Source organism: Pelophylax lessonae (genome assembly GCF_965119305.1).
Source record: "Pelophylax lessonae genome assembly, chromosome: 6".
NCBI lineage: Eukaryota > Metazoa > Chordata > Amphibia > Anura > Ranidae > Pelophylax > Pelophylax lessonae.
This window is the reverse complement of record NC_138773.1, coordinates 312,374,911-312,401,119: the sequence shown is the minus strand read 5'-3', so window position 1 is coordinate 312,401,119 and position 26,209 is coordinate 312,374,911. Positions and strand designations below refer to the sequence as shown.

General features: G+C 45.5%; 1 protein-coding gene across 2 annotated transcripts in view; it reads right to left on the bottom strand.

Annotated features, from left to right (window-relative positions):
* The window catches only part of SMARCAL1 (SNF2 related chromatin remodeling annealing helicase 1), a 109,527-nt gene that overhangs the window by 23,476 nt on the left and 59,842 nt on the right, over positions 1-26,209 (bottom strand). For both annotated transcript variants that reach the window (XM_082262242.1, XM_082262243.1), the window contains exons 7-14: positions 20,933-21,083; positions 16,751-16,909; positions 16,454-16,519; positions 11,619-11,759; positions 8,223-8,441; positions 6,840-6,910; positions 4,300-4,402; positions 1,771-1,953 (exon numbers count right to left, since the gene is read on the bottom strand). In XM_082262242.1, the coding sequence (XP_082118368.1) occupies positions 1,771-1,953; positions 4,300-4,402; positions 6,840-6,910; positions 8,223-8,441; positions 11,619-11,759; positions 16,454-16,519; positions 16,751-16,909; positions 20,933-21,083 (1,093 nt within the window). The remainder of the gene's footprint in view (positions 1-1,770; positions 1,954-4,299; positions 4,403-6,839; positions 6,911-8,222; positions 8,442-11,618; positions 11,760-16,453; positions 16,520-16,750; positions 16,910-20,932; positions 21,084-26,209) is intronic.

The following is a 26,209-nucleotide window of genomic DNA, read 5'->3' as shown; positions in this document are numbered from 1 at the left end:
GAGGGACCCCAAACCCCTCCTTTGCACTTAAAGGCATTCAAAATGCCAAGTTTGGCTGTTTTTAATGCTGTCATTTTTTTAAATCTGGCGCCGAGTTTTTACATGGAGACCCGATCAGAGCCAATGCGGCTTTTATCGGGTCTTCGGCGGCCGTGCAGGCTGGTTGCCCGGGGCTCCCGATGGGATGGGGGACCCGGGCGAGCTGCAGAAGGCGGCGGGAGGGGGGCGTCCCCTCCCGCTCCTTGTAATGACACCCGGGCGGCTTCTCCGCCACATTTGGTTCTTTTGAATGCTGTTATTTTTTTGAATTTGGCGCCGAATACCCCAAATGCGGCTTTGATCAGGTCTTCTCTTCGGCGGCGGTGCAGGTAGGATGCCCGGGTCTCCCGGTGGGACGGGAGACCCGGGCAAGCCACGGAAGGCGGCGGGAGGGGGGGACATCCCCTCCCGCTCCTTGTAATGACAGCCGAGCGGCTCCTCGGCCGCATCGGTTGTCATTACAAGACAGCCGACCATCGGCTATGGACGCCGGTACCGGGGTGATGTCTCTAGCTGCAGGCATCACTCCGGTACAAGCACTTTCCCGAAATATCGGCAATATCGGTCACCTTGGTGGCCGATTCCGATATATCGAGGAAAATGCAGATTGGCCCTCGATATATCGGCTTTGTTGATAATCGTTCGATCACTATCTAAAACATCCGCTGCCTGCAGGCCAGTCTGCTTAAGAGTACTTTTGAGTCCATTTATCATTCTTCTCACTTGTTATTGCTGTTCAGTGCTGTTCGTGAGCCCAGGCTACATGATGATGATGCCAGAGGGGGAGTGTCCATGATAGTCTGGGCTTGATGGAAGTGAACTGAATGACACTGGAAACCATTCAACCTGGAAAACAGCTGACATCTTGTGGAGGGAAATAGGTACTACTGGGGGACAGCTATGATTCAAAGTAGAGTATTGCAACAAAAGCTGTTTTTTTTAAAAAAGAGCCCCACCCAAAAGGGGAAGTTCCGCTTTAAGGACTCGTCCCCCACTCCTCTTGAACAATTAGCACTTTTGAGGAGCGGGTACCCGCTCCCACTTCCACGTCGGAAACTGAAGTTCTCTTCCCTCCACCCCCCGCTGCAGTCTTCTGGGAAACTGACAGGTCCCAGAAGACTGCATCAACCAATCACGATGCGCAGCGCAGGTCACGCATGTGCAGTGGGCCCCCGGCTGTAAAGCTGTAAGCTGTCAAACCCAGGTGCCCATAGTAAAGATGCCGGTGCCAAGGAAAGAAGACAGCGGGTGAGACTGACTAAGGTGAGCACATCGGATGGATCGTGGGACAGGTGACTGGCTGACTTTTATTTTTTCCACAGGAGCCTGGAGCGGATACTACTAAAATAACACATTAAGGTAAAAAAACATTTAGAGCCGTTTACACTGGGGCGACTTGTCAGGCGACCTGGTCGCCTGACAAGTCGCCTACTATAGATTAGCACAGGACCCGTTCTAATAGGAGCGACACAAGTCGCTCCGACTTAGAAAAAGGGTCCTGTACTACTTTGGGGCGACCTGGAGCGACCTGCATTGACTTCAATTATATGAAGTGCATGCCGCTCCGAGGTCGCGGTGCGAGCTGCGCACCGCGACTTCACAGGTCGCCCCGGCAAGTCGGGTCGCGCCTATGTGAACCGGCTCTTAGGCTTTATTTAGCTATTTTTTGTTTTACCTAAATTTTGTTTTAAAAGAAAAAAATGAATAAATAAATAAACACAGGTTACGTACCCCTGGGTTCCAGAACAACTCTGCAAACACCACCAGGTCAGCAGAGGACAGGGTCAGGCCCATGTTGGCAGCCGTAATGGATAAAACAGCAACATTAATCTTGTCCGAGAACTGGAACTTCTGGCAGAGTGACTGGCGGTCCGCCGATGCGGTGTTACCATCAATACGAATGAAGCCCACATTCTGTAAGATGGGAAATACATTTATGTGTTTATAAATATAAAGTTAAAGGAAACTAGAATTCCAGAAGAGTCCCTATTGGCTTAGGCCTAGTTGACATTTGCAGCAGCCATTGCTACCCCTCTGAAAAGTAATCCACAGTGGATCACTTTGCAGAAAGCAGTTGACAGGCAGTTGGGAAGTTATATGTTGCCTCTCCAGTGCCTGTATTACACCTAAAGTGATTCTACATGCAAAAAGGTTTACAAAAACAAACTTATACTTACCTCCTCTTCTCGTGTCTCCTGTCTGCACTTCTGGAGCGTGCCCCCATAGGTAGCTGCTTTCCTATGGAGGCACTGGTGCAGGCTCACTCCCGAGCCCCCCTGCCTGTGTCTATAGACACAGACAGTGGAGCTCGGTCCTTCCCCTTGCCACAGGCTTTGATTGAGAGCAACAGGAGACAATGGCTCCTGCTGCCTTAGCAAAGCCTGTGAGACCAGAGAGCTGCTGCAGATGGGCACAGTGCTGGATAGAATGAGGGCTCAGGAAAGTTATAAAGAGAGGGGTGGGTGCTGAAAGGATACTACTAAAATAACACATTAAGGTAAAAAAAAAAAACATTTAGGCTTTATAACCACGTTTAAACCTGCACCATTGTGCTAAAGCTGGGTACGATGCCTTATTTGACCTCATTTACTTGAATGGGTCATGTTCAGTGATGGTGGGTATAATTTTTTGCCATGGCTGCAATGCAAAGCATTATATACAACCCCATCCTGCTGCCTTTGCAAGGTAAAGTGGGCGGTATAACGGAAGCTCAAATACCTATTGTTTACCTCCCCCTGACAGCAAGGGTAAATAAGCCCTATTGCACTTTATTACCTAATTCTCCAGCAAATATATGAAAACAAATGGCAGAAGTGGTTTGTTAGTCTCTGCTTATAAATAATCACATCTTCCATGAATCAATCCATTAAAACACCGCTCCATCATAGAAAAAAAAAAAAAAGGTTACAAAAACAGACATGAATTCCAAGTATGTCACTAGTTATGGAATGGCTCAGGTTAAAAAAAGTATTTTTAGTCAAGGTTTCAATCAACAGTCAAATGGTGGCAGCAGACCCCTATGGGGTGAAATATCCAATTTAACAAAAAAAGGTGAAACGGTAACAGGTAAACAAGTGTAAAGTCAATACTGGATTTAGATGTATAGACCACTCAGGAATTTAGAACGGATCATGTATTTAAAGATGAACCCCAGGTAGATGTAAAAGACTCAAATGTACTTGATAAAAAAGAATGCAAGCAGTGTAAGTATCTGAATTTGTCCTGGTATCAGTCTTTTGCAAGGCCCTTTACAGCTGAGCTCGAGCAAGGGAGGGAACTTCTCCTTTTACTGTCCAGTCACTGGCTGGGGGGTGGCAAGATCTGTAGGCGGTTATGTACTGCAGCAGAAATAAAATAGGTCTGAATGGACAGAGATATGAATTTTAAATAAAACCGCTCACTTATATATCAATTTCATCTGTGTTCTTAACCTGGAGTTCAGCTTTACAGTCAGTACAGCCCTTAGCATTCTGAATGTGGATCTTCTTGTTACGAATACAAAAAAGAAGAATGCCCAAGGGACTTTGCAAGACACAAACCATGAGGTATAAATTGTATGAAATGTATTAAACTTTAAACACTTTAGTACATACAATTGAAATAATTCTAATAAACATAGGTACATAGATATATGCATGGGTTTCCATCGTTACATAAATCAAAATATAACTGACAATCCAAGGTGTAAATGTATATATGGTAAAATTTCTCTACGTGTTTCACAAGACCAAGCTCGCTTCCTCAGGAGAAACATACTGTATATAAATGCAATTGTGTATATAAGTGCCGGTTCACACTAATGTGATCACAAATATCCCATATGATTCGGAGCGCACTGCTCCTAAAAACACATGCAATGTCTGTGCGATGCAAATTCAGCCATACAGTTTGTATCCTATTAGAACGGGTCCTGTAGAGGTCAATGGACCGCGAGGGAGCGCGACTTGTCAGGCTGACAAGTCACATGACAAGGCGCGCTAATGTGAACCGGCTCTTACACCTTGGACTGTCACTTCTATTTTGATTTATGTAAAGATGGAAACCCATGCATATATCTATGTACCTATGTTCATTAGAATTATTTCAATTGTATGTACTAAAATGTTTATAGTTTAATAAAGTTCGTACAATTTATACCTCATGGTTTGTGTCTTACAAAGTCCCTTGGGCATTCTTCTTTGTTGTATTCATACATATCAGGACTAAGACACTTTCATGCCCCTCATATGCCAGCTATCCTTGGTATGATCTTCTTGTTACCTTTTTCCCCAGCTCATCGCAAACACTGTCCAGGATCAGCTTATGATGGGCAAAAACCAAGAACTTTTCTCTCCCACTTTCTAGAAGATCCATGATGTATTCTCTGGAAGAGATAATGAAAGTGGTATAATTATCACTGAAATCAACAACTAGGAACCAATCAGATGTCCTACACAAAATGAGGGCAGAATACTTTATTCCACTACACACAAAGTTTGGGTGCAAAGGCTTTTAAAGTAAAACTGCCCTAATTATTTCTACTTGTCCCAGTCTCACTATTTCTGTTGTCTAAAGTCATATTTTAACCAGTTCCAGACCGCCCACCGCATATACTGTATATTGCGGCAGGGCAGCTCAGCTGCGCAAAATCACGTACATGTATGTGATTTTGTGCAGGTGATGTAGGGGGCGCGTGCCGCTCCCGCTGTGAATGGACACAGCGGGAGCCAATCAGCGGGCCCGGCAGCCACCGGGACCCGCCAATCGTTCCGAGGAATGACAGAACAGTGGCCTGCCTATGTAAACCAGGCAGACCGCTGTTCTGTCAGGGAGTAAAAAAAGAGATCTTGTGTGCAACACAGGTCTCTTTTCCTCTAGCATATTCACCCCCCTCCCCCCCCCCCCGTTAGAAAGCACTCCCTAGGAGCACACCTAACCCTTTGCTCGCCCCTGGTGTTAACCCCTTCCCTGCCAGTGTCATTTATACAGTAACAGTGCATATTTTTAAGCAATGATCACTGTGTATTGGTGTCACTGGTCCCCAAAAAGTGTCTGATTGACGCCATTGCTAGTAAAAACAATAAAAAATAAAAAGTCCATAAATGTAAGTTTGTAGATGTTTTAACTTTTGTGCAAACCAATCAATATACACTTAAGATTTGTTTTACCAAACACATGTAGCAGAATACATATTGGCCTAAAAATATGACAAAATTCGATTTTTTACATTTTTTATTGGGTATGTGTTAGTACCGGTTCACATTTGTGCGATGCGGGAACGCTGCGAATATACAGCGTGTTCCCACATCGCATCCCTGGCAGTTCACACTGCCATATGCGATGTGGGCTGGGGGTGTCAATTAACGACAAAAAAAAAAAGTTAATGACACTCCCAGATCAGATCGCATATCGCAGTGCGATCTGAAAGTTCGCACAGAATCGGATCGCACTAGTGTGAACCACCATGCGATTCGATTCTGCTGCGGACCAAAAAAAGGGTCCTGTGCGTGTTTCAGTGCAATTGCGGTGCGAATTCAGCCATACAAACTATACAAACTGTATGGCTGAATTTGCACTGCACAGAAATCGCATTTTCGGAGCAGTGCGCTCCGAATTACATGCGATCTCTGTGATCGCACAAATGTGAACTGGCACTTATAGCAGAAAGTAAAAAATATTGTTTTTTTTTTTCAAAATTGTGGTTCTTTTTTTGTTTGCAAAAAAATGCTATATACCGCAGGGGTGATCAAAAGCCACCAAAAGAAATCTCTATTTGTGGGGGGAAATATACACCAATTTTATTTGGGTACAGCATCGCAATTGTCAGTAAAAGCAACGCAGTACCATATCTAAAAAAATGGCCTGGTCAAGAAGGGGATAAAACCTTCCGGAGCTGAAGTGGTTAAAGAGGAGTTCCAGCTGAGGGAAAAAAGTTAAAAGTCAGCAGCTACAAATACTGTACAAATACTGTAGCTGCTGAATTTTAATATAAGAACACTTCCCTGTCCAGGGATCCTGCAATGTCGGCACCCCAAGCTGGCCTGTTCATAGGCTCTGGGTGCAGGTGGCGGCATCTTCACTAAGGGAAACAGGAAGTAAAGCCTTGCGGCTTCACACCCTGTTTCCTGCTGCGCATGCGTGAGTAACACTGTGCTTTCTGAATGGTCCCTGCTGTTTCTGGGACCTCTGTGTCTCCCAGAAGGTGGGGGGAGGAGTTGGTGGAAATTACGTAGATCACAGCACAATGATTGTGGCAATCTTACCCGGAAGTGGGATCAGGTACCTGGCAAACAAGCAGAGCTTCCCCTTTTGGGTGAAACTCCGCTTTAAAGAGGAAATACTACAATTATATGACATACTTGCTGGGGATAAATTCCAAAATTAACCTTGCATAACTATACTTTCTATGTTGCCAGGCTCCTATAAACAAATAAAGAAAAGCCTAAATTTGACATTTTCTTAAGGCTGTCCATTCTGATATCGCTAGACATTGGCACCAGCCACCTGTGCCTTCCTTAGCTGGTTGGGCTTGTGAGATGGAGAGAAGTGACTACATGCAACGCATGATAGCCTGGGAGAATAGGACTGCTTCTCTTAACCTCTCAGATATAGGTCCCACTGTTGTAATTCCTACACCTTTCTGCTGATTTGGATGTAAATACCCTCAAATTAAAGCTGAAAGTCTGCAGTTAAAGCACATCTTGTTTGTTTCATTTCAAATCCATTCTGGTGGTGTATAGAGCCAAAAAGATTAGAATTGTGTCGATGTCCCAATATTTATGGACCTGACTGTACATGTGTGTAGGGCGACTGGTACTTACACGACACAGCGGATTTTGGCTTCTGCAGTTCTGTTGTAGAATAGGAGGAGAGCTTCTTTCTCTTGTACTTTCTGTAGGTGATAAAAGAAGTATAAAAGGTCAAACGTTTTATTTTTTCACTAAAATAAATGTACAGATTATAGAACATCGAGCCTTCAAAGCACATCCACTCACATTGTCTGCGTTTGGTGCCATGCACCTGCGCCCAAACAGATGTCAAATTGGGAGCTCTGGCTCTGTGTATTCGCTGAGTCCCAACTGACGTGAATGGGACTGCCTGCACGCGGATGCAGACAACACCTTTGCATCCTGTTTGGGCAAACTTGGCCCTTGGGTGTACACAGGGTACGCCTGTGTGACTGGGGCCTTAAAAAGTTTATCTCCAGTCAAAGCTTTTTTATTTTCAGTTTTAGACATAGTGGGGGAGTGTTAGAACCTTTCTCAGTTTTATTGCTTAGTATGTCACCAGAACATACACTCGTCATGGGTGACACAGACAGAAGTAAAAGCACTTTTTAAGTCTAGTATTGGAAAACTAAAGCCCCTGTCATTGTGTGATTGCTCTAAGTGTCTCCATTCTATCAGGGGGACAATGTTGTCCTTGGGACAGAAAGGAGAAATCTCTTCAAAGAGGTCTTCTCCACTCTAGCCAAAACTAAAAGAAAAAAGTTTGGTCTAGAATTGGGGTATTGAATTAAAATTCATGGAGGTCCGATAATTAACATTTTCTTCAGCAGAGGTCCAAAATGCATGTTTGCGTGATGTCTTAGATTCCCATCACAGCGCCTCGTTTTATATAATAATCCTGTTCTTACATCAGTGTCCTCAATCCCCCGCACATCACAGTCTTCACTTCACATCAGTTTCCCCTTCACATTAGTGGCCACTGCCCGCTTCCCAACAACCCCCCTCCCCTACACAGCACTGCCCCCCTTTACATATCTCCCCCCCCCCCCCATAGCACTGCCTTCCTTCACATCCCTCCAATCCCACCGCACTGCCCCTATCACATCTCACCCATCCCACAGAACTTCTACCCTTTACATCCCCCCCAGCACTTGCCCCCCCCTTCTTCATATGTACCCCACAGAACTTGCCCCCCTTTACATTTCTACCCCCCCCACAACACTGCCCCCTTTCACATCTCCCCTCCCCACCAGCACTTGCCCCCCTTCACATCATCCTCCCCCACAGCACTGCTTCCCTTTCACATCACTCTCCCTCCCACCACATTAATGTGCTCTGGGCCCCCCCCCCCCTTTCAAACCATCCCCACATATTCAGAACTGCCCCCTTCATGTCATAACCTGTCCCCCCTCCCCACCTTCACAGCCACGTCCTCTTGTTCATGCTCTGCTACCTTACACAGAGCGGTTAACTTACACTCTTGAAGCCTTGTGCCATCTCCTTAGCTGCTGCTGCGAGTGCAGCCTTAGTCTTGGCATTAATGCCTTCAGGTGCAATAACAACCATCTTGCGCTGTTTGGATGGCAGCTGGGACAGAACATCTGACTTCAGCCTTCTGACCATTATGGACTCCTCCAGCAGAAGCTTTAATTCTCCCAGATTGCAGGATCCCGAGTAATCCCATCCCCATGGCATCTAAGAAAAAAAAAAAAAAAGAAGCAGCTAAAATTGATTCTAAACCTTCATTTTTTTTAAAAATAACAAACAAATTCTACTTACCTGCACTGTGTAATGGTTTTGCACAGAGCAGCCCCTGATCCTCCTCTTTTGGGGTGTTGTGTGCTCGCTACCAAATCCCGTTGCCTGGGTCCATAGACACAGACAGTGGGGCTTTGCCCCGCCCTGTTCCCTCATGATAGGATTTGATTGACAGAAGCAGGAGCCAATGGTTCCCCCTGCTATCATCTGCCCTGTGATGAGGGAGAGAGCCGCTGCTCTAATGCACAGCATTGTATTGAGATTTGGCTCAGGTAAGTAGAAGACATTCCAATGTCTTTCAAAAGTAGTTCAAGTTCCTTTTAACATTTGATTTTGGAATGAATGGAATGGACTTTAACCACTTGCGGACCGCCCCCAATGTACTGCGGATCGGCAGCCTGCACAGGCAAAGCGACATACCCGTGCATTGCTGCCTGCTACTGGGTTTAGGGTGTGTGCATGGACGCCCCCAACCCCCCAACACTTGCAGACTGCCCGCAATGTACTGCATATAGGCAACCTGCACAGGCAAAGCGACATACCCGTGCATTGCTGCCTGCTACTGGGTTTAGGGTGTGTGCATGGACGCCCCCAACCCCCCAACACTTGCAGACTGCCCGCAATGTACTGCATATAGGCAACCTGCACAGGCAAAGCGACATACCCGTACATTGCTGCCTGCTACTGGGTTTAGGGTATGTGCATGGACGCCCCCAATCCCCCCCGCACCCAATGTGATTGTACAGAGTGAGAGCCTGTCAGCAAGTCCCGGCCAATGATTCACGGCCGGGACCTGCTGATTGGCTGTGTGCAATCAAAGGCTCCGTACAGAGGGAGCAACTTCTCTGTTCCTCTTCCCTGCGAAGCAGGGATGAGAAACAAAGATTTATTAGTGAAATCAGCACACATTACACATAGGTAGGCACACATTTAAACCCTTGGTCGCCCTAGATGTTAACCCCTTCCCAGCCAGTGTCATTAGTACAGTGATAGTGTATAGCAGGGATTCCCAAACTATGGCCCTGCAGTTGTTCAGGAACTACAATTCCCATCATGCCTAGCCATGTATATGAATGTCAGAGTTTTACAATGCCTCGTGGGATGCGTAGTTGTTCAACAGCTGCAAGGCCGTAGTTTTGGAATCCCTGGACTGTATAGCATTATCACTGATCACTGTATTAGTGTCACTGGTGATGTCAGTGGCAGTAAGGCTTCATGTAATCTACAGCTCCTAAACCTGAGTTTAGGAGCTTTTGGTGTTTTTTTGCCGAAGATCCTAAACTCAACTCCATAAAAACCTATGTGTCAATGTACACATAAGCTTTTACCAGAGTTCAGGAGCTGCTGCGGTTAGGGGAGCTTCAACCTACCCTCTCCTGAACACGGAAGAATCGCGTTCAGGATAGGAACGTTTTGACCGCCGGCCGCTGGAAACCGCAAAGCAGGACAAAAACGACTTTGCTGCGTTTTGCGTTCTCCCGTGGCCAGCGGTCAAAGTAGGCCGTGTGTACATGAAGCCTTAGTCAGTTCCCCCCAGCTTCAGTTAGGCCTCTATCACACGGGCGTTCCGTATGTCCGTATATCACTCCATCCGTTTGCGGGTGATATACGGACATAATGCATGTCAATGGGATTGCGTCCTTTCAGTTCTATTCCGTTTTTTGGAACGGAACAGAACCCTATTTTTCTTCTTTTTAAAAAAACGGAAAGGACGCAAAATCGGATGTCAGCGGTGTCATCCGCTATCCCATAGACATACATTATGTCCGTATATCATCCGCAAACGGATGGGATGATATGCAGACATACGGAGCGGATGACACAAGTGTCATCTGTGTCCGTAAAAAAAAAAATAAAGTGCCGGAGCGGATCGAAATACGGTCCGCCCCGTGTGAAAGAGGCCTTAGTGTCAGATTTCCCGCTGCACTATTGCTGTCCCATTATAAGTCACTGATCGCCGCCATCAGTAGTATATAAATATAAAAAACAAAAAAAATAATACAAATTCCAGTATATATATATACACCATAGTTTGTAGATGCTATAACTTTCAGGCAAACCAATCAATATACACCTATTTGGATCTTTTTTTTTTTATCAAAGTCATTTAGCAAGATACATTTTGGCCAAAATGTATTAAGAAATTAGATTTTTTTTTATTGGATACGTTTTGTAGGAGAATGCAAAAAATATAGTTTTTTTTCTCAAAATTTTCAGCCATTTTTTGTTTAAATCACAAAAAAAAAAAAAATCCCAGTGGTGATTAAATTCCACCAAAAGTGTTGCATGACCGAGCAATTACCAGTAAAGTGATTGTAAAGTTTTGTTTTTTAAAGAAAAATAACAAACCTATTATTCCTACCTACTCTGTGCAGTTGGTTTTGCACAGAGCAGCCCGGCTTCTCCTCTTCTCGGGTCTCTCTTCGGCTCTCCTGGCCCCTCCCTCCTGTTGAGTGCCCCCACAGTAAGCAGCTTGCTATGGGGGCACCCAAGCGGAATCACAGCTCTCTGTGTCCATTCAGACATGAAGCCTCGACCTGGCCTCACCCCTTCTCTCTCCTGATTGGCTGAATGACTTTGATTGACAGCAGGGGGAGCCAATCGCGCCCTGCTGCTGTCTCAGCCAATGAGGAGGGGACTCCCAGGCAGCTTTAAAACTTCTGCAACATCGCTGGATAAAGACAGGCTCAGGTAAGTAATAGGGGGGCTGCTGCAAAAGGAAGGTTTTTTTATGTTAACGCATAGAATGAATTAAGATTAAAAAAAACCTTCAGCATTTACAATCCTTTTAAAGCAGCGCAGTGCGGAATAGCAAAAAATAGCCTGGTCATGAAGGGGGTAAAACCATTCGGAGGTCAAATGGGTAGAAATGAAAACCACATCCACTGCTAGAAATTCATACATTCAAGAAAAATTTTCCATCCTGCTCTTTGGCATTTTCTCATCACTGCAGTCACATACGAACATCAATTTGACTCCACTAATGATTAGAAAAATGAACATTCTTGCGCTGTTCTTACAGCAAAAAATAACAAACAAATTCTACTAATCTACACCCAGCCTTGGATCCCCAAGCGCTGTCATTGATAATTATGTAGTATAATCGTTACGCACCTGTTTGGCATCGCAATAGCGGAGACCAAAGTCATGGAAGCGCGGGAAGAAGTTGGGTCTGACAGCTGCGATCTGTGTGAAGAGTTCTGCAGGTCTGGACATGGCGGGGGTGCCAGACAGTAAGACGACTCTCTTTGCACTCTGCAGACAAAGCAAAATAATTATTAATGCAACAATGGCCCAATACAGAGCCCCAGTGTGATTTATATCTTATATATGATCCTTTATTAATCCAATTGATTCCTATGGAGAGGCTATCCATCTTTGGGATGCCCTGTGGCATTCAGCATAGAGTAGTGGTTTATGATTCTTACTCTGAATGGTCTAAGGTTATCAGTGGTGTACCCCAAGGTTCAGTGTTGGGACCCTTACTTTTTAACATATTTATAAATGATTTAGGGTCTGGGATTAAAAGTAGCATTTTAGTCTTTGCAGATGATACCAAGTTTTGCAGTGGAATAACTTCTTTACAGGATGTCTCCAACTTACAAGCTGACCTCAATGAACTGTTTCATTGGGCAACTATGTGGCAAATGAGGTTTAATGTTTATAAATGTAAAGTTATGCACTTGGGGGCTAAGAAAATGCATGCATCATACATACTAGGGGGAGTAGAACTGAGGGAATCCATAGCGGAGAAGGATCTGGGTGTTCTGGTAGATCCTAAGCTTAATAATAGCATGCAATGCCAAGCTGCTGTTTCCAAAGCAAGCAAAGTCCTTTCTTGTATTAACAGAGGTATGGACTCCAGAGAGAGAGATATCATTTTGCCCCTGTACAAATCATTAGTAAGACCTCATCTGGAATATATAGTTCAGTTTTGGGCACCAGTTCTTAACCACTTAAGCCCCGGAGGATTTTCCTGGTAAAAGACCAGGGGGTATTTTGCGATTCGGCACTGCGTGACTTTAACGGACAATTGCGCGGTCGTGCGACGCTGTACCTAAACGAATTTGACGTCCTTTTTTTCCCACAAACAGAGCTTTCTTTTGGTGGTATTTGATCACCTGTGCGATTTTTTGATCACGCGCTATAAACAAAAAAAGAGCGACAATTTTGCAAAAATAGCAATATTTTTCACATTTTTTTATATGAAATTCCCCAAAAAAAAATGTAAAAATCAAAATTTTTTAACATTTTTGGCCAATTTGTTTTATCCTACCTATGTTTGGTAAAAAAAAAATCGCAAAAAGCGTATTTTGATTGGTTTTCGCAAAAGTTATCGCGTTTACTAACAAAGGGAAAGATTTTTGTCATTTTTGTTGTTTTTTTTTTAACGCGTAATGGTGGCGATCTGCGATTTTTTTTGCGGTACTGCGACATTGCGGCGGACAGATCGGACCCTTGACTGACATTTTTGACACTTTTGGGGTTACCAGTGACATTTCTACAGTAATCAGTGCTATACATATGCACTGTTACTGTAAAAATACACTGGCAGTGAAGGGGTTAACTTTATTTGGGAGGGAGGGGCTGTGTGTGTCCCTAGGGGCGTGATTCTTACTGTGATTGGCTGTGGCTCTAGCTGTAAGGACACTGATCAACGGATCTACATACTAGATCCGTGTAATCAGTGTCTTTACAGCGAGGAGAATGACAGGCAGCTTGTTTACACAAGCTGCCTGACATTCTCCCTCTCCCCCGACGATCGCCGAGTGGCCGGCGGACATCGGGTCCGCTGGTCACACGCGCGGGGGGGGGGTGCGTGACCGCGCGGGAGCGCGCCTCCGCGGGCGCGCGCTCGCTCCCCAGACCCTCCCAGGCTAGTGACGTTAATTAACGTCACTCTGCCTGGCAGGGGCTGACCGCCGCAGTAAATCTACTTGCAGCGGTCGGCAAGCAGTTAAAAAGGATATCGGGGAACTGCAGAAAGTGCAGAGAAGGGCAACCAAACTGATAAGAGGCATGGAGGAGCTCAGCTATGAGGAAAGATTAGAAGAACTGAATTTATTCTCTCTTGAAACGAGGAGATTAAGGGGGGATATGATCACCATGTATAAATACATAAGGGGTCCATATAGTGAACTTGGTGTTGAGTTGTTCACTTTAAGGTCATCACAGAGGACAAGGGGGCACTTTTTAGGTCTAGAGGAAAACAGATTTTGTCTCCAAATACAGAAAGGGTTTCTTCACCGTAAGAGCTGTGAAAATGTGGAATAGACTCCCTCCAGAGGCGGTTCTGGCCAGCTCACTAGATTGCTTTAAAAAAGGCCTGGATTCTTTCCTAGGTGTACATAATATAACTGGATACTAATATTTATAGGTAAAGTTGATCCAGGGAATATCCGATTGCCTCTCGGGGGATCAGGAAGGAATTTTTTTTCCCTGCTGTAGTAAATTGGATCATGCTTTGCTGGTTTTTTTTTCGCCTTCCTCTGGATCAACTGCGGGTATAGGATTGTGTATATGGGATTGTATGGTCGGGTTTTGATAACTGTTTTTTTTTTTTCAATAGGTTGAGCCAGATGGACTTGTGTCTTTTTCAACCTGACTATGTAACCCACACATGATAGTGGCCACACTCCCTGAGCCTGAGAAAACAGAGCAGATCCTGCTCCTAAGGGGGTGCAGACAAGACATAGAGAGCAGGAGAGCTGGAGCTGCTTGTTCCGGCAACCTCTAACCCGGTTAAGCTCTCAGGGAAGCTGATAAGACTGCAGGAAGGGAGATTTCCTTGCCTATATGCAGGCTTTGCCTCTGAAGTTCACTGCATGGGCATATGAGCTGTAACCTGGCAGACAGTTCACTTCCTATATGCGCTGGTCAGGATGCACAAATAGACCTGAAAAAAAAAAAGTCTGCCTGCTTTGTTAACCCATTTCTGCCGCAGCCCCCTGCCCTTTAGGCTACATTCACATCTTGGCGTTGCGATTTACAGGCATTTTTAGGTTGACTAGTGACCAATGGAAAAAAATTAAAATGCCTGTAATCTGCCCAAAAACGAAGCTCATGTACTTTTTTGAGCGTTGGGCATTTTGCTTAAAATGTCAAAACACTCAGATGTGAACAGGGGCCATTGAAGGAATAGGATTTGTCTTGTTGGGCGTTTTTTGAGCTGATCCTAGAGCAGAAAAACGCCCCAAAACGCCTACATGTGAACTTAGCCTTAAAGTGGTTATAAAGGCAGAAGGTTTTTTTACCTTCAAGCATTCTATGCATGAAGGAAAAAAATTTCTGTGTGCAGCAGCCCCCCAATACTTACCAGAGCCCCCTCTCTCGATCCAGCGCCGCCCACAAGAACCTTGTCCCTCCAGGGACCTGCACTCCTGATTGGCTTCTGGCAGCAGCGGGACTGACGTTTGCCCCCGCTGCTGTCAATCACAGCCAGTGAGACAATCAGGAGATGGAGGGGGGGGGGGACCTGAGTGGTGGCTCCGTGTGTAAATGGACAGAGCCGCGGGTGGGGAGCGTGCCTGCTTGGGTTCCCACAGAGTATATGAGCAGAAGATCCCGGGAGCCGCACATCAGAAAAAGACCTGCTGTGTGTGTATACAAGTGGCAGTCTCAGCCTGGACCCCCGCCGGGCCATGCCCCCAATGCAATTCAATGCGCCCACAGGAGCTTATTCATTTCCCATGCCCCCAGAGTTTATGCTGAAGCTTTTTGCCTATAAAGTCTTCATCAAAGCTTACAAAATAATTTATAAATTGATATATATAGCATAACAAACCCTATATATAGAGGGCGATAACACCATTAATTAAAGCGTAACTCCACTTTTGTTAACCACTTAAGCCCCGGAAGATTTTACCCCCATTCCGACCAGGGGGTATTTTGCGATTCGGCACTGCGTGACTTTAACGGACAATTGCGCGGTCGTGCGACGCTGTACCTAAACGAATTTGGCGTCCTTTTTTTCCCACAAACAGAGCTTTCTTTTGGTGGTATTTGATCACCTGTGCGATTTTTTGATCACGCGCTATAAACAAAAAAAGAGCGTCAATTTTGAAAAAATAGCAATATTTTTCACATTTTTTTATATGAAATTCCCCCCAAAAAAAATTTAAAAATCAAAATTTTTTTACTTTTTCTGCAATTTGTTTTATGCTACCTATGTTTGGTAAAAAAAAAAAATCGCAAAAAGCGTATTTTGATTGGTTTGCGCAAAAGTTATCGCGTTTACTAACAAAGGGAAAGATTTCTGTCATTTTTGTTGTTTTTTTTTTTAACGTGTAATGGCGGCGATCTGCGATTTTTTTTGCGGTACTGCGACATTGGGGCGGACAGATCGGACCCTTGACTGACATTTTTGACACTTTTGGGGTTACCAGTGACATTTCTACAGTAATCAGTGCTATATATATGCACTGTTACTGTAAAAATACACTGGTAGTGAAGGGGTTAACTTTATTTGGGAGGGAGGGGCTGTGTGTATCCCTAGGGGCGTGCTTTCTACTGTGATTGGCTGGGGCTTGAGCTGTATGGACACTGATCAACGGATCTACATACTAGATCCGAGTGATCAGTATCCTAACAGCAAGGAGAATGACAGGTGGGTCCGCCGGTCACACGCGCGGGGGGGGTCCGTGACCACGCGGGAGCGCGCCTCCGGGGGCGCGCGCTCGCTCCCTAGACCCTCACAAGCTAGTGACGTAGCCCTACGTCACTTTGCCTGTGAGGGGCTGACTGCCGACGTAGATCGGCGTTAGGCAGTCGGCAAGTGGTTAAGAAAAAAAAACATTCCCCCCCTGGGTGATCTCTGTACATTACAAGGATTTTAACAAATCTGTCAGGGGGGGGCCGTGGCAATTTTCCCCTTTTGCCCCTTTATAAATCCAGCCCTGCCCCTACAATCATGATGACACAAACATTTCTGTGTGCAGGTGATCTTGTACCTTGAGCATGGGCATTGCAGACTTGCAACGCGCTGTCTTCCCGTTCTTCAGAAAATGCGATTCATCCTTGTGAAAAAAAAAAACAAAAATAAAATCCACCATTAGGGTGTTCATCCGCACAGCTCAGTAGGTTTCTATTAACCACTTGTTGGCAAGTGCTTATGAGGAGCTCCAGTGTCTGGAACATTCACATAAAATGCCATAAAGTTCACTGAACATCAGTCTAAGCCACAGAGACGGGTGTCCAGATCCTGCCAATCAAACTGTCGGCCCCACCCCTCCGCTTTATACACTTACGATAATAATGACTTTGAAGTTAGCCGTGATGTGTTTTTCCATCTTCCCGAGAAGGTCATAGCTGACAATATTGATGAGGCTGGCTGATTGGCTGTCCCGCCCGGTCACGATGACATTGATGTTATCTGGACTGACAGACGGCAGCCACCTGTGGAAAGCCTAAACACACACATGGGACCTATTAGAACACAAATGACAATGTAACGTCAATGAATCCGAGTCTGCAGTGAGCAACGAATGCTGGAAAAGTGTTGGCTGATGATAACCTCATCAGTGGCAACAAGGAAACAAGTCAGGCCTCGTTCACACGGGCGATTACTTGCATGCGTTTTGCCGGCAGGAGGATGCACAGGTTTTGCATTCCCATAGAGGTCTATTGGGATACACGGTTGCATGGACACACAGCTGCTGTATCCCAATGTAACATCCATGAGGGTGCATGTTACAGATACCCTGTCACCAGACTATCCATCTCCATAACAATTTTCCTATAAGATTATATGTGCATTTGATGTATTTCATTCATGTTATTTACCTGTAAAAGCCTCCCTTGTGCAGGTATTCAAAAGCCCCGAGACCGCTGCTGGACACCGCCATCCTGGGTGTGATGTCAGCAACCCCAGCAGACTCACAACTGTCACCTATGCACCCTTTTATATACCCATTAAAGGGACTATCCTCTACTCTGTCACTGTCTCTCTATTGCCATTGTTTTTTCTGACTGTTGGTTTGGAAGGTGCACTTTAGGACGGTGCCAGCCCTGTTTTTAGGCTGGGGCTGTCCCTGTTTTACCTGTGTTTTCTTGTAGTGTGTAGAGGATTGTGTTCTTGTTTTGAGCCGGGGTATGCCCCTTTTGGCTTTGTTATGTTTTTTTGAAACATTTCCAATAAAAAGAATAAAAAAAAAAAAAAAAAAAAAAAAAAAAGGGACAATCCTAAGGTGATACACAGATTAACCACTTTGCCACCGGAGGATTTTGCTGTCTTACGTCTGGGCCACTTTTTGCGATTCGGCACTGTGCGAATTTAACTGACAATTGCGCGGTCATGCAACGCCGTACCCAAACAAAATTTTTGCGTCCTTTTTTTCCCACAAACAGAGCTTCCTTTTGGTGGTATTTGATCACCTGTGCGATTTTTACTTTTTGCGCTATAAGCAAAAAAAACAACAATATTTTTCACATTTTTTTTATATGAAATTCCCCCCCAAAAAATGTAAAAATCAAATTTTTTAACATTTTTGGCCTATGTTTGGTAAAAAAAAAAATCACAATAAGCGTATTTTGATTGGTTTGCGCAAAAGTTATTGTGTTTACTAACTAAGGGAAACATTTGTAATTTTTTTGGTGTTTTTTTTTTTTTAACGAGTAATGGCGGTGATCTGCAATTTTTTTTTTGCGGGACTGCGACATTGCGGCGGACAGATCGGACCCTTGACTGACATTTTTTACACTTTTGGGGGTACCAGTGACATTACTACAGTAATCAGTGCTATACATATGCACTGTTACTGTAAAAATTACACTGGCAGGGAAGGGGTTACATTTTTTGGAGAGGGAGGGGTTAATGTATGCCTGGTGGTTACTGACATGTGTGGGGGGAGGTGACTGAGTGACACTGGGACAGATTGCAGGTTCAGCTATGCTGAACCCTGCAATCTGACCCTGCCTGTCACTTAGGTCAGTGGTCCTCAACTCCGGTCCTCAGGGCCCACTAACAGGCCAAATTTTAAGTCTTACCTTGGGGAGATGCAGACTAGAGTACTGCAATCACTGAGCAGCAAATTATATCACCTGGGATGTATTTCAGTTATCTTGCAAACCTGGCCTGTTAGTGGGCCCTGAGGACCAGGGTTGAGGACCACTGACTTAGGAGATCCGCCCGCTTTGTTTACACAAGTGGGCGGATCTGCAGACTCGATTCCCCGTCGATCGGGGAAGAGCAGCGGCGTTTGCCGCTGCTCCTCCCCTGGCCCGACTCCCGCTGTGACTGAATAATGCAGGAGCGAGTCTCCGGCGGCGCGTGCGCCACCGAGAAAGGGGAGTGTCTGGCGACGTAGGTCTACGTCGCCAGACGATAACGAACCACTTTGCCGCAGTAGAGCTCTAGTGAGAAGTGGCAAAGTGGTTAAGTGCGTAAAAAAACTATTTTCATTGTGTAGTATTTAATAATGTATGTAAATAGGGAAGGCATGTTTGCCAATTATAAATACTTGGGTTCTGCTCCCTGCATTGTAGCGCTGTACAATAAATTACAGAGCCCATTATTAGGCTGGATCTTTATTACACACCAGCGGTCCTGGATGGCCCTAAAGGAATGATTTGCATGGCTCCTACCATTATCCTGATATGAGGAATGACCTACTTTTTTGGGGGGATTGTAATGGAAATGAAACATGTAGATAAAGTCTATTTTAATAAGGCTCTACCGAGCTTCTAGCAGCACACCAAAAGGGCCTAATTATACTCGTCTGACATCCAGATGGCCACTAGAGGGAGATGCAACACAACATATACAATATATCCTCATAAAAAGCTGGAAAGCAAAGAAGAAAAAGAACTTAAAAATTCCACACGTACGATACTAAAACATAAAATGTGTATTCCCTTCAGGCATATCAAAGTTTTTTTTTAAGAGTAGTTTAGAGAACAGTTTCGGTACAACTCCTATCTGGTTTTAGTTTTTTTTTTTTTATATTAGGTCCCCCTGGATGGGTAGCGTCCATGGCAGAATCAGGCTCAGAATCAGATGAGACAGACTGAGCAGGGGAAAGCAGGGGATGCTTCCTCCTGGGCCTTTGCCCACGCGCCACTTCCACCCGGGATACCAAGGACTGTAGGACTGCCATCAGCATAACCACGGGAAGCTGGGGTTCTGAGGGACCTGCCACCTCCATGAGGGGGTCACAGTGGGGGAGATGTGACCCTGAGGCTCCATAGGGAAAAGAAGACCTTGCAGTACAAATGATTTCTTGGCACCACTAAAGGATCCCCCCAAAGCTCTGGGTACCTACTTAACCGAGGGACTTTAGGATGGGAGGAGGGAACCTGCAGGCAAGGTCCGACCATCCCAGTAGGGTACCTGTATCTCCCCCAAAACTGCCCAAACAGGAAGGGGGCGATGACTGTACTTAACCTTCCATGGGGTTTGTGACACTCCAGACAAAACTCCTCGCCACCGAAGTAGGGGAGCGGTCAGCCAAGAGACCACTGCGACTTGGACCAGCGCCTGTATACGAGCCTGCGCGACGTTTAACTCACGGGCCAGCCTCTATCTGTGAGGCTATGTCGCGGCCGACCTAGCACAAAGCTGTGATCTGCACACACTCGCTGGCTGGGCTGGGGGGACTACTGGATGTAGAATATCGAGCCCGTCACCTAACTTGCCAGTCGATTGTAGATATCCCAAGGGAAAAAAACAAAAGATGTAAGGAAGGTGAAAAAATTGCTAGGACCAGAGATCCCAGCAAGGAGCCTAGGTCCTTACTCCTGACTTGACAGATTAAAACTGATTACCTAGAGCAGAGAGGGGTGTTGTATACCAGCTGAGGACGGCCCATGGGCGTAGCCAGGTGTTTTTTGTTCTGCCTACTCTTGGAGGCAATATAACCCAGTAGCTATGATTTATGGAGCGCTGTTTCTGTCGATGAACGAAAGAGAAAGCATGTCTCTTCAAAAAAAGCTGCCTACCTCACAATTTTTTTTAATAGTTAAAGGGTAACTCCATATTCATGGGGTAAAAAAGCAAATAAAAAATAATGCATATACAATTGCAACACAAGTAATATTGTAATTGAATGCTATTAAAAAAGGCCTCTCCTTTTTAATCTGCAGCCGCTGTACAATTCTGTAACATGCAATATGTCAACCTGGAGGTGTTCTATACACAGCTGGTATACAGAACGCTCCCAGAAATGCAATTTCCTGCTTGTCTGATTGGCTCACTGATTTTCCCAGTAGTCTACACTAAGATACAAGTCAGATTTTGGGCATCCCCTGCATTCCTAAAGTCATCGGAATGCCATCATCTGGTTTTGCTCAGCAATAAAACACAGAAAGAGGTTGTAGCCCTTCCACACTTTATCCATACTAAAAGGAAAGGTTTGGGGTTTAAAATGCATGAAAAAGCACACCACAATAAACAGCCCATATATACAGGGTGGGTGGTGATGGAGAGAACTTACCTCGGCCCAGGTGAATCTGACAGATGATGGAGCCACCACCAGAAGGGGCCATTCCTCCTTGTAATAAGCCGCGATGCAAATGGCTTGTATCGTCTTCCCCAATCCCATGTCATCGGCCAGCAGCAGGCGGCCTTCCCGGGAAATGGCAAAGCTGCAAGGTGAGAGGTGAGGATGAGAGGAGAGGAAGAAGGCTTCACAATATTACAGAGTCTATGGTGCATAAAGTGAAAGCAAATTCTGCTCTGTAGAGATATAAGATTAACCACTTCTGGACCGGAAGATATTTTGCAATTCGGCACTGCGTTACTTTAACGGACAATTGCGCGGTCGTGCCACGCTGTACCCAAATAAAATTGATGTCCTTTTTCCCCACAAATAGAGCTTTCTTTTGGTGGTATTTAACCACCTCTGCGATTTTTATTTTTTGTTCGAATAAAAAAAAAAAAAAAAAAGTGACATTTCTGAGGAAAAAAAAAATATATATTTTTCACTTTCTGCTATATAACATTCCCAAAAAAAAAATTTAAAAACAGAATTTTTGTAAAATCTTACCTGAAAAATTCCTTTCTCTGAGTCCTCCGACAATCGCCGCCTCCTCTAAGTCCTCACTGATGGGTATTCCTACGGATAGGAAGACAATACCCATCAGTGAGGACTTAGAGGAGGCGGCGACTGTCGGAGGACGTAAGAGAAAATCAAAATTTTGTTGCATTTTAGGCCAATTTGTTTTCTGCTACATATTTGTGGTAAAAAAATTGCAATAAGCGCAATAAGCGCATTTTGAGTGATTTGCACAAAAGCTATTGCATCTACTAACTAATTTTTAGCGGGACTTCGACATTGCAGCAGACAGATCGGACCCCTAATGCCCCATACACACGTGCAGATTATCTGCAGACTTTTGTCTGCAGACTTACCAAAACCATATAATATGAGGTCAAACCTAAACACTTTCAATTTGTATGCAATCCGGCAGGCCCTTGCACTACATAGAAAAGTCTGCAGATAATCTGCACGTGTGTATGGGGCATAACTGACATTTTTGACACTTTTGGGGGGACCAGTGACATTACTACAGTAAACTAAAAATGCACTGTTATTGTAATAATGACACTGGCAGGGAAGCAGTTAATACTGTGGGTGATCAAGGGGTTAAATGTAAGCCTAGGAGAGAAATTTTAACTGGGGGGGATGGGCTTGTGAAAGGATCATAGAGACCTGTGATCCTACATAGAAGGATCACAGGAGTTCTGTGATCATTCCAGAGAGAAGAATGGTCAGCTGTGTTTACAACAGCTGACCGTTGTTCTCTCTCAGCAGGGAGCAATCGCGGGTGTCAGGCGGTAATCAGATCCGCCTGACCCATGCATCGGAGTCCCCGCTGCCAAGCAGGGGCGAGAGCGCACTGCCGGTGGCGCACGCTCGCCCCCCCAGCTGCAGGTGCGCGACCGACGTAGCTCGTTTCTTAAAACATAGAATGTGTCGGCAGATAAGAACCATTTGGCCCATCTAGTCTGCCCAATATATCTGAAGCCTATGAATAGTCCCTGGCCCTATCTTATATGAAGGATAGCCTTATGCCTATCCCATGCATGCTTAAACTCCTTCACTGTATTTGCAGCTACCACTTCTGCAGGAAGGTTATTCCATGCATCCACTACTCTCTCAGTAAAGTAATACTTCCTCATATTACTTTTAAACCTTTGCCCCTCTAATTTAAAACGGTGTCCTCTTGTGGTAGTTTTTCTTCTTTTAAATATGCTCTCCTCCTTTACCGAGTTGATTCCCTTTATGTATTTAAAAGTTTCTATCATATCCCCTATGTCTCTTCTTTCTTCCAAGCTATACATGTTAAGGTCCTTTAACCTTTCCTGGTAAGTTTTTTCCTGCAATCCATGTACTAGTTTAGTAGCTCTTCTCTGAACTCTCTCTAGAGTATCTATATCCTTCTGAAGATATGGCCTCCAGTACTGCGCACAATACTCCAAGTGAGGTCTCACCAGTGTTCTGTACAGCGGCATAAGCACTTCTCTCTTTCTACTGCTTATACCTCTCCCTATACATCCAAGCATTCTGCTGGCATTTCGTGCTGCTCTATTACATTGTCTTCCCACCTTTAAGTCTTCTGAAATAATTACTCCTAAATCCCTTTCCTCAGATACTGAGGTCAGGACTGTGTCAAATATTCTATATTCTGCCCTTGGGTTTTTACGCCCCAGGTGCATTATCTTGCACTTATCCACATTAAATTTCAGTTGCCAGAGTTCTGACCATTCTTCTAGTTTTCCTAAATCCTTTTCCATTTGGCGTTTCCCTCCAGGAACATCAACCCTGTTACATATCTTTGTGTCATCAGCAAAAAGACAAACCTTACCATCGAGGCCTTTTGTAATATCACTTATGAAGATATTAAACAAAATTGGTCCCAGTACAGATCCCTGAGGTACCCCACTGGTAACATGACCTTGTTCTGAATGTTCTCCATTGACTACAACCCTCTGTTGTCTGTCACTCAGCCACTGCCTAATCCACTCAATAATATGGGAGTCCATGCTCAATGACTGCAGTTTATTGATAAGTCTTCTATGTGGGACAGTGTCCCACAGTGTCTTAGAGCTCCCTGAGCAGAGAGCTGGTGACCGTAAGTGTCGGGTCACACTTGTGCGAATTCGCAGCCTGTTCCCGCATCGCATCCGCACCTCTGGCAGTTCACACTGCCATATGCGATACGCAGGGGGTGTCAATTAAATGTTAACGACACCCCCGGTTTGAACGCATATCGCAGTGCGATCTGACAGTTCGCACAGGATCGGATCGCACAAGTGTGAACCGATCCTGATGCGGCTGAAAAAAGGGTCCTGTGCGTCTTTGGTGCAGGTACAGTGCGAATTCAGCCATACAAAGTGTATGGCTGAATTCGCATCCGCACAGGAGATCGCATGTAATGAAGGAGCAGTGCGCTCCGAATTACATATGTGAACCGGCACTCAGTCACCACTGTCTGCTTCCCCTCCAGTGCTCACTGGCGCGCTGGGCTGTGGAGGGGGCGGGAGCGGCTAGCTCAGGCTCTCAGCGGCTCCCTGAGAGGCTGAGCCAGGTGCTGGTCCACGCATGTGGGTAGATCCCGACCATATGGTAGTGATCTTTTTTGTGACTTCAGCCCGCTGTCTGCTGAAAACAGGTTTACAGGCATGCAGAACAAACTGCACTCCTGTGACCCACAGGAGAAGTACAGCCAAAAGAGCTTTGGCTGTACTTCTCCTTTAAAGGATTAGTTCACTTTTTCAGAGAAAATGAAATGGTAAACCAACACTGTAAACCCTCCCCACCCCCTCTCTGTTCTGCGCTGGCACTGACCAATCAGAATCGATCTGATCTGTCCCAGAAGCACTGCACAGAAAAGAGGGAGAAAAGCGGGGATTTCAAATGCCTGAAACGCTGCTCACCACCCATGGAGGCGCATGCAGCGTGCACAGGGGGGACTGAGGAGAGCATAGGCCGTATATTCACCTTTTCATTTTTTCTGAGAAGGGTGAAAACTTCAACTTCAGGCAGTTTTAAAAAAAGGGCACAAATTTAAGTGAGACTAAAGTTTTTCTTTTTTTTTTTGGCTAAAATAAAAAACCTGCTCTGAGCGACCTCCTACATCGTCTTCTGGGATCCCCCGCCGGTGCTCTCTGCTCCTCCTTTCCTCAAAGGGCCCCCTCAGAAAGCCATGTGCTGAGGGGGCACTGTGTGGGGGCGCTCCTGAGCTGGGCTGTGTGCATCCATAGACACATACAGCACGGCTCAGCCCCCCCCTTCGGCTCCCTCCTCAAATTGCTGCCTCAGTGCCTCCTGTGAGAAGAGGAAGAAAGGGGAGAAGAGCTGCAGCCAGGGACAGCGCTGGATCGAGAAAGGACTCAGGTAAGTGATTAGGGATGGGGACACTTAGTGCGTTTTTTTTACCTTAATGCAGTGAGGCTTTAGAACTACTTTATGCAGCACTGTAGTCAATATTACATCATTGAATGTATTTTCTAAATGCAAGCAGTAGAAGTACCTGAATGTGACCTGGTATCCGCCTCTTGGGCTCCCTGTACAGCAGGGATGGAGTGTGAGAGGAAAAAGCAGCACAAGTAGCCAATCAGTTCATGTGCTGACAAGAAACATGCTGATAGGAGGAGAGAGCAGAATAGGGGAGAGATTAGATCACCACTGTGCTGCTTCTCCATTTACTGTTCAATCACAGACTGTAGGCAAGTCCAGGGTGACCTGGGGGTCAGAGGAAGTGGGTTGAATGATGCTGGTCATTAGTCTCAGGACATCTAGTGGCAAAAAGTACTGCAGAGGAAATATCTAGATTGAAGCTAAAAATTGCAGCAAAATCCGGTTTCATTATTTTAGGTTTTAAATGGGCTTTTCATTTTTTTCATCATATTTTTGTCTGGTGTCCGGCTTTACCAACAGAGCAATATCCTTTGGGGGGGGCGGGGGGACGGGGGGGGGGGGTGGCTAGGACACAGCAAGATTTCAACTGAAGGCAGAAGAATCTGGACAAACATGATACTAACATGATGACCAGGCTATTTTTTGTCATTAAGACCCCAAGTCCCTACACAGTGGGTACGGAAAGTATTCAGACCCCCTTAAATTTTTCACTCTTTGTTATATTGCAGCCATTTGCTAAAATCATTTAAGTTCATTCTTCTTCCTCATGAATGTACACATAGCACCCCATACTGACAGAAAAACACAGAATTGTTGACATTGTTGCAGATTTAATAAAAAAGAAAAACTGAAATATCACATGGTCCTAAGTATTCAGACCCTTTGCTCAGTATTTAGTAGAAGCCCCCTTTTGATCTAATACAGCCAGGAGTCTTTTTGGGAAAGATGCAACAAGTCTTTCACACCTGGATTTGGGGATCCTCTGCCATTCCTCCTTGCAGATCCTCTCCAGTTCTGTCAGGTTGGATGGTAAACGTTGGTGGACAGCCATTTTTAGGTCTCTCCAGAGATGCTCAATTGGGTTTAACCACTTTACCCCCAGCCACTGTGCTGCTACTGCGGCACAGTGGCTCGTTCCCGTCCAGCGACGTCGCTGGACTCCTCCCGCTGTAGGCGGCGCTCGCGCGCCGCCGGAGGCGCTCTCCCGCTGTTTTCATTCACAGCGGGAGTCGGGCCAGGGGAGGAGCAGCGGCGATCGCCGCCGCTCTTCCCCGATCGTCGGGGAATCGAGTGAGGAGATCCGCCCGCCTGTGTAAACAGAGCGGGCGGATCTCCTAAGTGACAGGG